Source organism: Heterodontus francisci, chromosome X (assembly GCF_036365525.1).
Source record: "Heterodontus francisci isolate sHetFra1 chromosome X, sHetFra1.hap1, whole genome shotgun sequence".
Taxonomy (NCBI): Eukaryota; Metazoa; Chordata; class Chondrichthyes; order Heterodontiformes; family Heterodontidae; genus Heterodontus; species Heterodontus francisci.
Window position 1 is genome coordinate 7,116,623 of NC_090421.1, and position 15,289 is coordinate 7,131,911.

At 42.7% G+C, this 15,289-nt stretch overlaps 1 protein-coding gene across 1 annotated transcript; it reads right to left on the bottom strand.

Annotated features, from left to right (window-relative positions):
* Window positions 1–437: 437 nt before the first annotated feature.
* Window positions 438–4,848, bottom strand: LOC137358648 (tubulin alpha chain). The gene is made up of 4 exons (XM_068024793.1): window positions 4,669–4,848; window positions 3,086–3,308; window positions 2,709–2,857; window positions 438–1,893 (listed from the first exon to the last, which is right to left on the bottom strand). The coding sequence occupies exons 1-4, from the start codon at window positions 4,669–4,671 to the stop codon at window positions 913–915; spliced, it is 1,356 nt and encodes a 451-aa protein (XP_067880894.1). The 5' UTR covers window positions 4,672–4,848; the 3' UTR covers window positions 438–912.
* Between the last annotated feature and the right edge of the window lie 10,441 nt (window positions 4,849–15,289).

Here is a 15,289-nt window from a genome sequence, read left to right on the forward strand (position 1 = left end):
AGCCATGAAATATACCCCAAGCCCCAAATGTTACGTAGTCCCTAAACACCACAGCACAAAAAGGTTCCCATGTTAGGTTTTTCAATTTACTTCAAAGTTATCTCTGCTGGGAAGGTGGCAACATTTGAGAAATTATGATCCCTTGTTATGTCAACCCAATATAATTGTTTCAATGCATATCAACATCTGAATGCACACTTCATCTCGGGCAATCACACAATTTTAAGTACCTAGAATACAAAGGATTGTGTCAAAGTTCCTTTTTAAACTTTGCTATGGATCAACTTTGGGAGGTTCCAAAATACCACCAAGTTCCATTTAATACTGAAGATGCCAGTTTTGCTGTGCCCCATTAGCCAATGGATTCTGGTAGAAAGTGAGAGCAGCAGTTTATGTTTGATCTGTTTAACAAAATGTTAAAATGCAACAGAGGCAGATGAAAGACAGGGATCTTATTTATTGAGAAAGCAAGACAGAACATGTGAGTTACATATGCAATAGAAGTTTGCTTTCACAATGCTGCACATCTCTACAGATCACTGAAATTTTAGCTGACATCACACCTTAAATTATGACTATCTATCCACTGATGTAAAGCCAACTGAGGTTAATTGAAGAGGCTTGCATAACAATGTGAAATATGGTAATAGAGACTCAACATTGGTAGAAGAACGTTATAACAGAGCCATTTGCTTTAAATATGGAATACAAACATCATTCCAGTTTTGAATGAAGAATGGACATGAATCATGCAGCAGTGTGTAACTGATTAGCAAATTGAAGGACCCCCACCCCCCCACTTCAAAGTTAGTCAATCTTCAATTACAAGTCACTATGTTGAACTCACAATGTTTTATACTTTTATCTTGGTTCCCTGTTACAGCAGCACCCTATTGTGATGTGAAAAACACTTCAATATTCTTCTCCTTCCTCTTCCCCTTCCCCTTCAATAGAGTCAACACCAACTTCTTCATAATCTTTCTCGAGAGCAGCCATGTCCTCACGGGCCTCGGAGAACTCCCCTTCCTCCATACCCTCACCAACATACCAGTGAACAAAGGCACGCTTGGCATACATCAGGTCAAACTTGTGGTCCAGGCGAGCCCAAGCTTCAGCAATGGCAGTGGTGTTGCTCAGCATACACACAGCTCGCTGAACCTTGGCCAGGTCACCTCCAGGTACCACAGTGGGAGGCTGGTAATTGATACCAACCTTGAAACCAGTTGGACACCAATCCACAAATTGGATGCTACGTTTAGTTTTAATAGTAGCAATAGCTGCATTGACATCTTTTGGCACCACATCACCACGGTAAAGGAGACAGCAGGCCATGTACTTGCCATGGCGGGGGTCACATTTGACCATCTGGTTGGCTGGCTCAAAGCAAGCATTTGTTATCTCGGACACAGAAAGCTGCTCATGGTAGGCTTTCTCAGCAGAGATAACTGGTGCATAGGTGGCCAGTGGGAAGTGGATACGTGGGTATGGCACCAAGTTGGTCTGGAACTCTGTCAGATCAACATTCAGAGCACCATCAAAGCGGAGGGAGGCAGTGATAGAGGACACTATCTGGCTGATGAGGCGGTTCAGGTTGGTGTAAGTTGGTCTTTCAATGTCTAGGTTTCTTCGGCAGATGTCATAGATGGCTTCATTGTCAACCATGAAAGCACAATCTGAGTGCTCCAGGGTGGTGTGGGTGGTCAGGATAGAGTTGTAGGGTTCTACCACTGCTGTAGACACCTGTGGAGCTGGATAGATGGAGAATTCAAGCTTGGATTTCTTGCCATAGTCAACGGAGAGACGCTCCATCAGCAGGGATGTGAAACCAGAGCCAGTGCCACCGCCAAAGCTGTGGAAGACCAGGAAACCCTGGAGACCTGTGCACTGGTCAGCCTGTAAAAAAAAAAAAAGCAAAAAAAAATAAAAACTGTGTAAAGCACATCAAGAAACGCTTTCCTCATTTTGCATCCACTTTCCTAAAAGCAGCAACATGGATTCTGGCAGCATTCATCACTTCTCCAAATAGAAATTTGTTCTGTAAACTTGGGAAATGAAATACTGCTGTGCTACCCATGAGGCAAATACATCCAAGCCTCATCTACAGGCAACACCCATATTACTGACAGCTGACAACTGTCATCAGAAGTAAATGAGGCCAATGGCATCCACCTGAACCACAATTAGTTAACCAAAAGAGGCCACTTCCACATGTCTCCACGACATCTTGTGACCTTCAGCAGTGACTATCTTACCAAGTGGGTCTTGAACCCACAAGCTTCAGACTGAGGCTCGAGCAAGTAATCTTAGCTGACACTAATACAGTAGTGAGGTTGTGCTGCACTGTCAGACTTGCCAACTTTCAGTGGAGATGTTAAACTACCCTTTCAGGAGGCCACAACCATCAGTTATCTGGTCATTTCTCATTGCTGTTGAGACCCTGGCATGCAATTTGGCTGCTTTGTTTCCTACATTACTAGATTAGACTACAAAAATTATTTCATAGGATGTCTCTGTTTTACAACCAGAGATTGTAACGTTTTTCTTTTAAACTATACTGAGCAAAGATTAGATCATTCCTTTACTGCCTATTCAGAACTTGGGAGTATAATTGTGCAGTTATGTTTTCAAGGTGACAAAAATAACTCATTTAACAGTTTTTGAAGGCACTACAATCATACTACTTGTTCAGATTTTAAAATGCAACTCACGAGTTTACGGATTCGGTCCAGAACCAGGTCAATGATCTCCTTGCCAATTGTGTAATGACCACGGGCATAGTTATTGGCAGCATCTTCCTTCCCAGTGATGAGCTGCTCAGGGTGGAACAGCTGGCGATAAGTACCAGTACGAACCTCATCTGGAAAAAAGGAAAAAAAAATATTTTCATTACTCAGCTGTGGATTATTAAACAGGTAGGAAAAGGTGATTTATGATTAGAAAAAAGTGGCGGATTGAAAACCCATTTAAACACAAGGACTTATGTTTAGTTTTTGGGATACATCAAAGAACTGCTTTCAAATCTAATTGAAAACGGTCACTCCAAAAAGCTCATGAACAGCAATGACATAAATGATTTGTCACCTACCTATTACAGTTGGCTCCAAGTCTACAAACACAGCTCGTGGAACATGTTTGCCTGCTCCTGTCTCACTGAAGAAAGTGTTGAAGGAATCATCTCCGCCTCCAATGGTCTTGTCACTGGGCATCTGTCCATCAGGCTGGATGCCATGCTCCAAGCAGTAGAGCTCCCAGCAGGCATTTCCAATCTGGACTCCAGCCTGACCAACATGGATACTGATGCACTCACGCTGTGGGAGAGGAAAGAATATTAATAAATACAGATATTATTTCAGTATATACTACTGTACCTCATTTGAAAAGGACACCATTACTTTATAGAAAGCTCCCAAAGCGCATGACAAATTCCACATGCAATTGAGAACTGCAATTTAAAAAGTCCTAGGAATGAAGCATCAGGGCATATGCTTCAAGTGTAATAGGTTGGATTTCATAACATTTGAATGGTTTAGCTCCTCAGCTGAGGTGGCCCTTTTAGTAGATGACACTGGGTCAATGAACCAAGTGTCCACTTGGCACTTTGTGTGGGGAGACTGCACATGCGCAGAGAGTGGGACCAAGCGCTGTCGTCACTACTCCGCATCATGGGGGCAGGGCACTCGCGCAAGGATCGATGGGACATGTAGTTTCCTGCCTCCTCTCGACTGCGCGGGAACCAGTGAAGGCACTACAATTCCCACAATGCAGTGCACACTGCGGCACCAACAGGCCAGAGTGTGTCGGCCATGTTAATACACAGGCTGAGCCGTGGACCGTCTCTAACCATCAACAGCCGCCACCAGATTCCCCTGCGGGAATCCAGTTACAATGCTGAAGACAAGCCGAAATCAACGCTAAGGCGGGTACGAGGTCACAGTTCCAGCCGATCTACCCATAGAACAACATCCTTATGCGGCCCGGTAACCAATCAGTGCCGTTGATTTTCAATCTTGCATCAATTTAAGTTGCAGAGCAAGAATGACTGCATTGTCCGGCCGTCTCCCGTTTCCACCCTCAGTCTCCTCTTAAACTACGCACCCACACGTTAACCTGAGCGATACTCGACTCCCGCGCTTTTCCTCTACATCAAACAATCGCTTAAAGCGAAAAAGGTGTTCGCTGGAGCGCCTTAAAAAGGCAGAGATTAAAAAAGGAAAGATTCTCACTCTCGCGGGTAAACTTCATATTCAAGGTGCATAACAACACCTCCTTACAACCAATACAGCGCATTAGACACATGGATGCTACCAAAATCGCTCATTTTCTGCCTCACTCAAGCGAAATAATCGATTAGCCACTTCTCCCAAACAAACACCACATTGGCATCTTTGTTAGGTTATGTTGGGAGTGGGGGCGAAGAGAAATCATTTAATACCATAGCAGTATAAAATATTGAAGATGAACTGGGTCTCAATTTAACAATGTTGCCACATTATTGGCTTCATTGCTACATTATTTTCAAGCCCAGAATCTTCAGAAACTGCATCATGATTGCGACAAAATGAATTCAGTGAGAAAATTTACAATTTTAATATTACTATATCCTAATTATGGACATTACAAAAACTAATTTTAAACATGCTGGAAAGTGTTCGAATATTGCATACTCACCATTTTTTCAAGTTATATTATCAATGAAATTGAGATTTATAAAAGATGATTGTTACTTTGCTCGACAGTAACGGGTCGATATAAGTAACCGAATAGGAAATATTGGCGGATCGCGCTATTTTATATTGGTGGAGGCCGGCTTTACTCCGGTCTTTCGTTGATATTGGCTGCGAGGAAGAAGTAGGGTGGCGGGAGTTGATGTCAGTCAAATTTGATTGGGCAAATATCGATATTGGAAAACACGTCAGCTTTAACGGTACAAATCCTATCTCAGGAACTGCGCAAAAAAAACCCACTGCAGAATGTACTAGAAAAGGGGCGAGTACTTTTTGCATGAGCAACTGATGAGATTTGAAGTGGAACATGTATTTTCTTCCTCCAGCTCTACTCTTTAATTCAAAGCTTTCATGTTCCAAAGATCAAATCTTTAAAAAGTGACATTTTGAAAAGCCCTCACATTTCATCTGCTTAATATTTGTAAGAAGGTTGCAGAAAAAAGCGCAAGTGGAAACTTTAATAGGGTCTCAGTATATGAATCATAAAATCTGTTCCCTGCAGGCATCTGCAGTAAGGGCGGGGATGAACGAGATTGCAGAATGCGGACTATGAGAAAAAGCAATTTGACCGAGCCTGCAGTTGCTGCCGAATTTACATCACACTTCCCTCATGTGTCCTTGACTCTTTATTTTAAGAATGTCAAAAAAGGACAGACGCTACACAGATTATACTAAAATTATGCCGTGCATCATTACTTTAAACATGCCCAACCTTTGCTGCATTATAAAAAATTATCCTATATTGGTTAAATGTGGTTTCAGCGTGGATAACATTCAAATAGAAGTATGCAGTGCAAAACTGCACCCAGTCGCTTACGGATGTGCCTGAGCCCAAGGGCCCATTACTAGTGGTGTCCCCCCAGAGACCAGTCCTCGGCCCACTACTGTGTGCTATTTTAATGAATGACCTGGACAGTGATGACGGTTGTTTGGTCACTGAGTTTGCGAAGGAGATCAAAATCTGTGCAATGTTTAAGACACTAGAGAAATGCAATCTACGGCAAAGAAATTTAAACATGTTAGGGCAGCAGTTCTTAGACTTCTTTGGCAAATGGGCCGACAGAGTACACGTGTCACTTGCAGGGAGCGATACTGAAACAGGTTGAGATATCTCGGTCTTATTGTATATAGATATTCTTCACTAATGTAGAGAAGCTATAGATAAAGTTAATAGAATATTGCATTGTATTAATAGAGCCATTCAGTATAAATCAAAGGACATAATTCAGCCCCCTCTGAAATGGCCTACCAATCCACTCAGTTGTACCAAAACAACTAAAATCTATAATAATAAAAACAGACAGAGCACCCAGCATGGACCTAGGCACCAAATTTACACATGACAAAGGCAAACCCAGGCACATCAACCCCGCAAAGCCCTCCTCACTAACAGCTGGGGACTTTTGTCAAAATTGGGAGAGCGGTCCTGCAGACGAGTTAAGAAACCAGCTGGTCATAGTCACACTCAATCATACCTTTCAGACAACATCCCAGACTCCTCCCTCACCATCCCTGGGTTTGTTCTGTCCCACCAACAGGACTGAGCCACCATAGGTGGCAACGACATAGTGGTATACAGTCAGGAGGGAGTAGGTCAGAGAACTCCACATTGACTTCTATGAAATCCCATGGCATCTGGTCAAACACAGGCAAGGAAACCTCCTGCTGATCACCATCTACTCTCCGCCAGCTGATGAATCACTAGTCCTCCATGTAAACCACCACTTGGGAAGAAGCGGAGGGTAACAAGGGCATGGAACGTACTCATGGTGGAGGACTTCAATATCCATCAAGAGTGGCTTGGTAGCATCACTAGTAACTGAGCTGGCCAAGTCCTGAAGGACATAGTTGCCAGACTGGACTAGCAGCAGGTAATGAGAGAACCAACACAAGAGTAAAAACCTACTTGACCTCATGCTCACCAATCTACCGGTCACAGATGCAGCTGTCCATGACAGTATTGGTAGGAGTGACCACCACACAGTCCTTGTGGAAACAACGTCCTGTCTTCATACTGAGATAATCCACCATTGTGTTGTGTGGTACATACTAAATAGGATAGATGCAGATCTACCTCTTTATATTAATGATGACTGGCAGGTGTTAGAGTCAATTAATAAGGAAGTGAGTGCCTCCTTCTTAAAGGGACACAACCAATAAACTCACAAAAACAAAAATTTAAAGGAAACTTAACAAATCAAATTAAAATCTGGTTTTGGGTGTGGATGAGGCATTCCAGTCCCTCTGGTGCTCACCAGTCACGGAAGGCCGCAAGCATACTGGCAGACACTGTGCTCCCTCAGAACAGATCTAGCAGCTCAAAACTGGGTATCCATGAGGTGCTTTGGGGTCATCAGCAGCAGAATTGTATTCCACAACAATCTGTAACCTCATGGCCTGGCAGATCCCTCACTTTGGTTGGTCCCTTGGCTTGATAATAATGATGGAGTTTTTGTTATTCATTCATGGGATGTGGCATCACTGGGAAAGCCAGTATTTATTGCCCATCCCTAATTGCCCTTCTAATTGGACAATTAAACAACTAATGGGAGGAGGAGGCTCCATGAATACCTCATCCCCAATGATGGAGCCTAGCATATCAGTTCAAAAGACAAGGCTGAAGCGTTTGCAACCATTTTCAGCCAGAAATGTCAAGTGGATGATCCATCTTGGCCTCCTCCTGAGGTACCCACCATCACAGTAGACAGTCTTCAGCCAATTTAATTCACTCCAGGTGACATCAAAAAATGGCTGCGCTCACTAGATACAGCTAAGGCAATAGGCCCCAACAACATCTCAGCCATTGTACTGAAGACTTGTGCTCCAGAACTAATTATGCCTCCAGCCAAGCTGCTCCAGTACAGCTATAACACTGGCGTCTGCCCAACAATGTGGAAAATTGCCCAGTCCACAAAAAGCAGGATTAATCCATTCTGGCCAATTTCCACCCCATCAGCCTACTCTCAATCATTAGCAAAGTGATGGAAGGTGTTGCTGACAGTGCTATCAAGCGACACTTATTCACCAAATAACCAGTTCACCGCTGCTCAGTTTGTGTTCGGGCAGGACCACTTGGCTCCAGACCTCATTACAGCCTACTTTAGAGCTGAATTCCAGAGTGAGCTGAGAGTGATTGCCCTTGACATCAAGGCGGCCTCTGAGTGAGTGTGACATCAAGGAGACCTAGTAAAATTGAAGTCAATGAGAAGCAGGGGAAAGACTTTCCACTGGCTGGGATCATACCTAGCGCAAAGGAAAATGGTTGTGGTTATTGGAGGGCAATCATCTCAGCTCCAGGACATCACTGCAGGAGTTCCTCAGGGTAGTGTCCTAGGCCCAACCATCTTCAGCTGCTTCATCAATGACCTTCCCTCCATCATAAGGTAGAAGTGGGGATGTTTGCTGATGATTGCACAGTGTTCAGTTCCATTCACAACTCTTCAGATATTGTAACAGTCTGTGCCCACCTGCAGTAAGATCTGGAGAGCATTGAGGCTTGGGCTGCTAAGTGGCAACGAACATTTGTGCCACACAAGCGCAAAGCAATGATCATCTCCAACAAGAGAGAATCTAACCACTCACCTTGACATTCAACAACATTATCATTGTTGAATTCCCCACCATCAACATCCTGGGGGTTACCATTGACCAGAAACTTTACTGGACACATAAATACTGTGACTACAAGAGCAGGTCAGAGGCTGGGTATTCTGCAGCGAGTGACTCACCTCCTGACTCCCCACCTACAAGGCACAAGTCAAGAAATGGAATACTCTCCATTTTCCTGGATGATTGCAGCTCCAACAACACTCAAGGAGCTCAACACCATACAGGACAAACCCCATTCGATTAGTACCCCATCCACCACCATAAACATTCACTCCCTCCACCACTGGCACATCGTGGCTGCAGTGTGTAACATCTACAAGATGCACTGCAGCAACTCGCCAAGGCGTCATTGACAGCACCTCCAAAACCCATGACCTCAACTACCTAGAAGGCCAACAGCAGCTGACTCATGGGAACACCACAACCTCCAAGTGACATACCATCCTGACTTGGAAATATATCACCATCCCTTCATCATAGCTGGGAGAATATCCTGGAACTCCCTCCCTAATAGCACTGTGGGAGCACCTTCGCCAGGCGGACTGCAGCGGCTCAAGAAGGCAGCTCACCAGCACCTTCTCAAGGGCAGTTAGGGATGGGTAATAAATGCTGGCCTTGCCAGTGACATCCACATCCTGTGAATGAATAAAAAAAGTCATTGTACAGGTCATTGGTTAGACCACATCTGGTGTACTGCACCTAGACAAGGCAGTGTCTAGTCATGATGCCCTGGCCATCATGGTATGGGGCAGGCTTGATGGACCCATTGGCCTTTACCTGCCCATCAATTTCTCTTGTCCATCCCTGATTTTCTTCACTCCACCATTGGCAACTGTGCTTTCAGCCATCTAGGCTCTAAGCTCTGGAATTCCCTCCTTAAACCTCTCTCTCCTCCTTCAAGATGCTCATTAAAACATATCTCTTTCACCAAGCTTTTGTTTCCTTATCCTAATATCTCCTTATGTGGCTTGGTGTTAAAATGTGTTAATCGCTCCTGTAAAATGCCATAGATTTACATTAAAGGTGCTCTATAAATTGTTATAGACAGCTGGAAAGGGGTGTGGGTGGTTCCCACTGTTCACCTCTCAACTGACAGCAATCTTGTTTTGTTAAAATGATGTGTTAGCCCCGGAGTGTCTTTCAGGTCAAATAAATAGACAAGTGACAGGTTTTCTTGTAGGTTAAAAAAAATAACTATTTTACATAATTCCCGAAATGGTTACAACCTCACCCATGCACACATCCACTCACACACACTTACACAAGAATAGATAGATAGAAAGAAAAAGGGTAAGTAGTTTAAAGTTGAAAGTGAGGTAGTTGTTCACAGTTTACAGTAAACCTGTTGAACTTTCTCTGGAGGACAGTTTCTTTTAAAGGTGTAGGCCTGGGTGTTTGTAGTCTTGAACTTGTTGAGATGTTGTAGATTTTCTGATGGTTAAAACTTCAGACTGGAGGTGGTGGTCACTTTATGTTCTCTGCTGCAGCAAGTTGAAGTGTAGAATTGGCAGCAGGGTTTCTTCCTTGCTTGCCTAGATCTCTTTGACAGTCCCTGGCTGGACTGCTTTCTGAAGCTGTTGGCTTGATCTCCCCCTATCTCTCCAGAGGGTTACCCTTTTTTATGGTAAAAAAAATTCATCATATTAGAGTGGCCTGCTCCCCTGGTGTGACCACATAATGGATTAGAATGTGGAGACCATGGCTATCGATTGATGTCTGAATGGGGGCCCTTTTGTTAATACAGTGCTACTTCACACCTACTCAATATTGGTTTGGGTTGCGAGTCTATCTGTCTCCAGTATCCTTTGTTATTTCATTCATGCTGATAAGAGGAATATGCAATAGTGCTCTTTTCAATTTCAAAGGGATTCTCCCCAGAGCTATTTCAGACAGGTTAACAAGTTCCATTCTTGTAGACAGATTTGTTGATTTCCAGTACAGGTGGGGTCACGTGACTGCTACTCCATTTTGACTGTGGTACAAGTATCCATGTTCTTGTGGTTTTGTTTAACAGTTGACTTTTTAAATTCATAATTCTTCCATTCCATTGTTTATTTCATCACGGCTCCCCACAAAAGGGAAAAAATGAAATTCCTTGGTATTTCATTTTTTGTTTTCTCTCAGAAAGAAGGAAAGTATGATATAGGATAGCAGACATGTCCACATTCATCCCATGTGAACTCATCTCAGTCAATCTCAGGCTTCCAGTCATGACTTATGTACAGGCTTTTTGGTTGTACAGTGTTTTACATTATGGACAAGGCATCTGCTATAATGTTGTTCTTTCCAGCTATATGTACAATTTTCAGGTTGAATGCCTGGAGAAGCAAGTTCCATTGAAACAGTCTGGAATTTTTAACTTTGAATTTATCCAGGAATTTTAGGGGGTTGTGGTCGGTGTAAATTTGAATTCCTCAATGTCTGTATTTGGCATCGACTTTGAAATGTGAAAGGGTGAGTAGGAGCCCTAATGCCTCCTTTTCTGTGTTGGATTTTTTTTATGTTTATTTAATTTTTTTGGAAAATAGCCAATTGGCCTTTCTAGGCCTGAATCGTCATCTTGGAATGGAACGGCCCTCACTCCGACATCAATAGCCATTTTAAAGGACTTGTGAAAGTTTGACGCTGCTAATACTGGATCTTTTGTTAAGATTGCCTTTAACTTTTTGAAAGCCATCTGGCACCACTCTGACCATATCACTTTTACACTCTTCTTCAACAAGTCAGTTAAAGGTGCAGCTATGGTGCTGAAATTTGGAACAAATTTTTGGTAAAACCCACACATTCCCAGGAAACACATTATTCCCTCTTTTTTTGGGGAATGGGGCAATCTACCAGGGCTTGCACTTTTGCTGCCCTTGGCAACACTTGACCATGGCCTACAATGTCACCTAATTAGGTTACTTTGGCCTGAGCGAACTCACTCTTTGCTAGATTAGCTAGGTGGGTTCTCTGTAAACCCTTGATGAGTTTCCTTAGATGGTTCAGGTGATCTTCCCAGGTATCACTGTAAACTAACAGGACATCCAGGTAGACAACACAGTTGTTTCATCCAGCTACTACCTGGTTCATGAGACTTTGGAAAGTTGCTGGGGCATTCTTTAAACAAAATGGCATTACTTTACATTAGTATAAGCCATTGGGGGTGACAAATGCTGAACTTTCTTTTGCTCGAGTGGTCATGGGGACTTGCCAATATCCTTTCAGTAAGTCAATTTTACTAATATAGGTGGAGCTTCCTACTCAGTCAATGCAGTCCTCAATACGGGGGATTGAATATGAGTCTGTTTGTGTTACTGCATTCATTTTGTGGTAATCAATGCAAAGTCTGGTTGATCCATCAGGTTTGGGTACCAATACAATAGGGGAACTCCAGCTACTTTGGTTTGGTTCAATTAAATCATTGTCCAGCATATATTTGATTTCTATGCAAACTTGAGCCAATTTGTCACGGCTCAGTCTGTATGGGTTTTGTTTTATTGGTGGGGTCTCTCCTACATCTATATTGTGTATTGTTGAGGATGTATGACCTGGTTTGTCCCTGCAAACTTCCTCAAACTCCCTTAGCAGTGTTGCTCGGACCTGTCTCTGTTGGTCAGAGAGATTGTTGAATATGGTATCTGGTCTCAATATTTCTGTATTTTCCAATTTCATGGTGGTGGGTTCAATTTGAGGATTTTCTGTGTTCTCTTCCTCACTTAGTTGGTCTTCATCAGTGCTGTCTTCCTCTACTGCACTTTCAGTTTGGCATACAGTTACTGCTTTATCTGGTTCTCATCAGTGGTATTGTTCTAATAGATTGATGTGACACAGTCTTTGCTTTTTTCTCCAGTCTGGGGTATTAATCAAGTAATTCACATCATTCACCTTTTTCCCTATACTGTATGGGCCACTGAATCACTGAATCTGGCTTTTCGGGATTCCGCTTGCAATGGTAACAGTACTAGAACCTGGTCCCCCAATTTGAATTCTCGGGCTGCAGCCTTTTTGTCTTGCTGCTTTTAGGTGTTCTTTTGCTGCAGCACAGGATTTAAAAAGTCTCTCACGAAAGGTGGATACATAATATAGTAGTGAGATTTCCTCCCTTTGATCCAGGAATTGATCTTTAATCAGTTTCAGGGCATCTCACCTCATGTCCAAAAACTAATTCAAATGGGCTGAAACCTGTGGCTTCGTTTGGTGAATCTTTAGTAGCAAACCGTAAGAACGCTATTCCTTTATCCCAGTCATGGGGGTAATTACAGCAATATGCCCTGATCATGGTTTTCAGGGTTTGATGATATCGTTCCAGAGCCCCTTGGGACTGTGGGTGGTATGCTGAAGATTTCAGCTGGCCAATACCAAGGCTGTGTACTACTTCTTGGAATGTTCAGGACTTGAAATTAGCATCGTGTTCGGACTTAGTTTCTTTGGGCAAGCCGTATCGTGTGCAAAATTTAACCACATCTTTGTGGATTTGTAGCCAGTAAGAGTGTGGGCTTATCCAGGCCTGGGTCTTTCTGATACCCACGTGCCCATCCATAGGGATTTCATGGGTAATTCTCAAAATTTCCATATGATATTTAGGGGGAACCACAATTTGGTGAACTGCTGTCCACTCCTCCTCTGCAGGTTGCTGTGGGTCTCCATTTACTCATCAGGATTTCATTCTTAAAATAGTAGCACTCAGGCAGTTTCTCTGCCTCAGAATAGGCTGTCAGCACTATCCTTTTTTAAATCAGGGTCTGTCTGCTGGGCCTCAATTAAGTAGGGCCTGTTGTATACCTCCCCTAAATCTCCAAAAATAATTTCAGCCAGCCAGACCTCAGGGTCACCTGACTGAATTACTGGCTCAGCCTGCTCTGTTGGAGCTTGCTTAACCATGGACCGTGTCACTACTCAGGCAGGAAAGATTACAGGGACTTCTTCCTGTATTTATTCTGTCTCCCTGGCCTCATTTGGCTGGTCTAAGACCACTGGAGCTGCTACCACTTTACCTCTAGCCAAATCATTGCCTAACAGCAAATCTATTCCAGCCATAGGCAGGTTTTTAAATCTTAAATACTAAATTGATTTAACTGATCATGGGATATGCCTCCCTGCCCTACAAACTCTTCAGTATTAAATGTGGCCATGTCTTTTTGTTTCTAGCACTATAAAGAAGAAAATAATGACACGAGAAAACCTGTTTGTTCAATTGTCCTCCCATTTCCAAATCTCTTGTTTAATCCGATTATTCAAAAATCTCAGCTTCAAGTCCCTAACTTGTTACAGACAGGTGGAAAGGGGTGTGGGTAGTTCCCACTGTTCACCTCCCAACTGACAGCAATTGTGTTTTGTTAAAATGCTGTGTTAGCCCAAGTGTCTTTCGGGTCAAGTAAATAGACAAGTGACAGTTTACTCATAGGTTAAAAAAAAAAATCTTTGCACAATTCCCAAAATGTTCACAACCTCACCCAAGCACACATACACAAGAATAGATAGATAGAGAAAAAAATGGTAAGTAGTTTAAAGTGAGGTAAGTGTTTGTGGTTTATGGTAAACCTGTTGATTTTTCTCAGGAGGACAGTCTGTTTTAAAGGTGCAGGCCTGGGTATTTGTAGTCTTGAACTTGTCGATATGTTGTAGATGTTCTGGTGGTTAAAACTTCAGACTGGAGGTGGTGGTCACTTTAAGTTCTCTGCTGCAGTAGAATTAGCAGCCGGGTTTCTTCCATACTTGGCTAGATCTTTTTCACAATCCCTGGTTGGACTGCTTCCTGAAGGTGTTAGCTTGGTCTCTTCCACCCCCCTCTCCCCTCTCTCTCTAGAGGGTTACTTTTTTTTTTAAAAGGTAAAACATTTATCACATTAGAGTTTCACTCCCCTAGTGTAACCACACAATGGACCAGGATGTGGAGACCATTGCTATCGCTTGACATTTGACTGGGGACTATTCTGTTAACATGGTGCTACTTCACACCTACTCAATGTTGGTTTGGGCTGTGAGTCTGTCTGTCTCCAGTATCCTTTGTTAGTTCATTCATGTTAAGAGTAATATGCAATAGTACTCTTTTTAATTTCAAAGGGGCTCTCCCCAGAGCTGTTTCAGAAAGATTAACTAGTTCCTTTCTTGTAGGCAGGTTTGTTGATTTCTAGTACAGGAGGGATCATATGACTGCTATTCCACTTAGACTGTGGTACAAGGGTCCACATTCTTATGGTTTTGTTTAACAGTTGATTTTTTTCTTAAATTCACAATTCTTCCATTTCATTGATGAAATAAACACAGCTCCTTCCAAGCATAACAAAATGCAAGTCACTGTTTTTGAAATAAGGGTAGAAAATTGGAGGTGGCATTTACACAAGCTAACAAAATGGTGAAACCACTGATTGAGCCAAATAGCTTACCCCTGTTTCAAGGCAAAAAATGCCGAGAAGAATCAAACTTCTAGGTGCTGGCTTTTCAACACTTGAGGCTCACATGGAGAGCAGCAGTTTGAAAAAGTAAACCTTAAGCTATTGCAAGGAACGAAATCCCAACTGGATGTAAAAATTCACAAAGGGCACAAAAATGGTCCTCAGGATATGTACCTATTTCTATGTTAATCAGCCAAACTGCTTTAAGCTCAGCTCTCTTTCAGTGTGGCTATTCCATTTCTCAGTATATAAAAATTCATGTGAATCCTCTTGCCTTAGGTCAGCCCTGTATTATTGCATTAAGATATTGTTACGTTGAAATGCACTCTATCTAGGGTCTTAAATATTTACAAGACAATTTTCAGTACCTCGAATACAAGGATTGAGTTCAAGTTCCTTTTTCATCTTTGAAAAAGTTAAATGGTGGTATTTTGGAACTTCCAGGTCCCATTTAATACTGAAGATACCAGCTTTTGCTGTGCCCCATTAGCCAATGGATTCTAGAAAATGAGCACAGCAGTTTACATTTGATCTGTTCAACAAATGTAAAAATGCAACAGAGGCAGAAGACAGGGATCT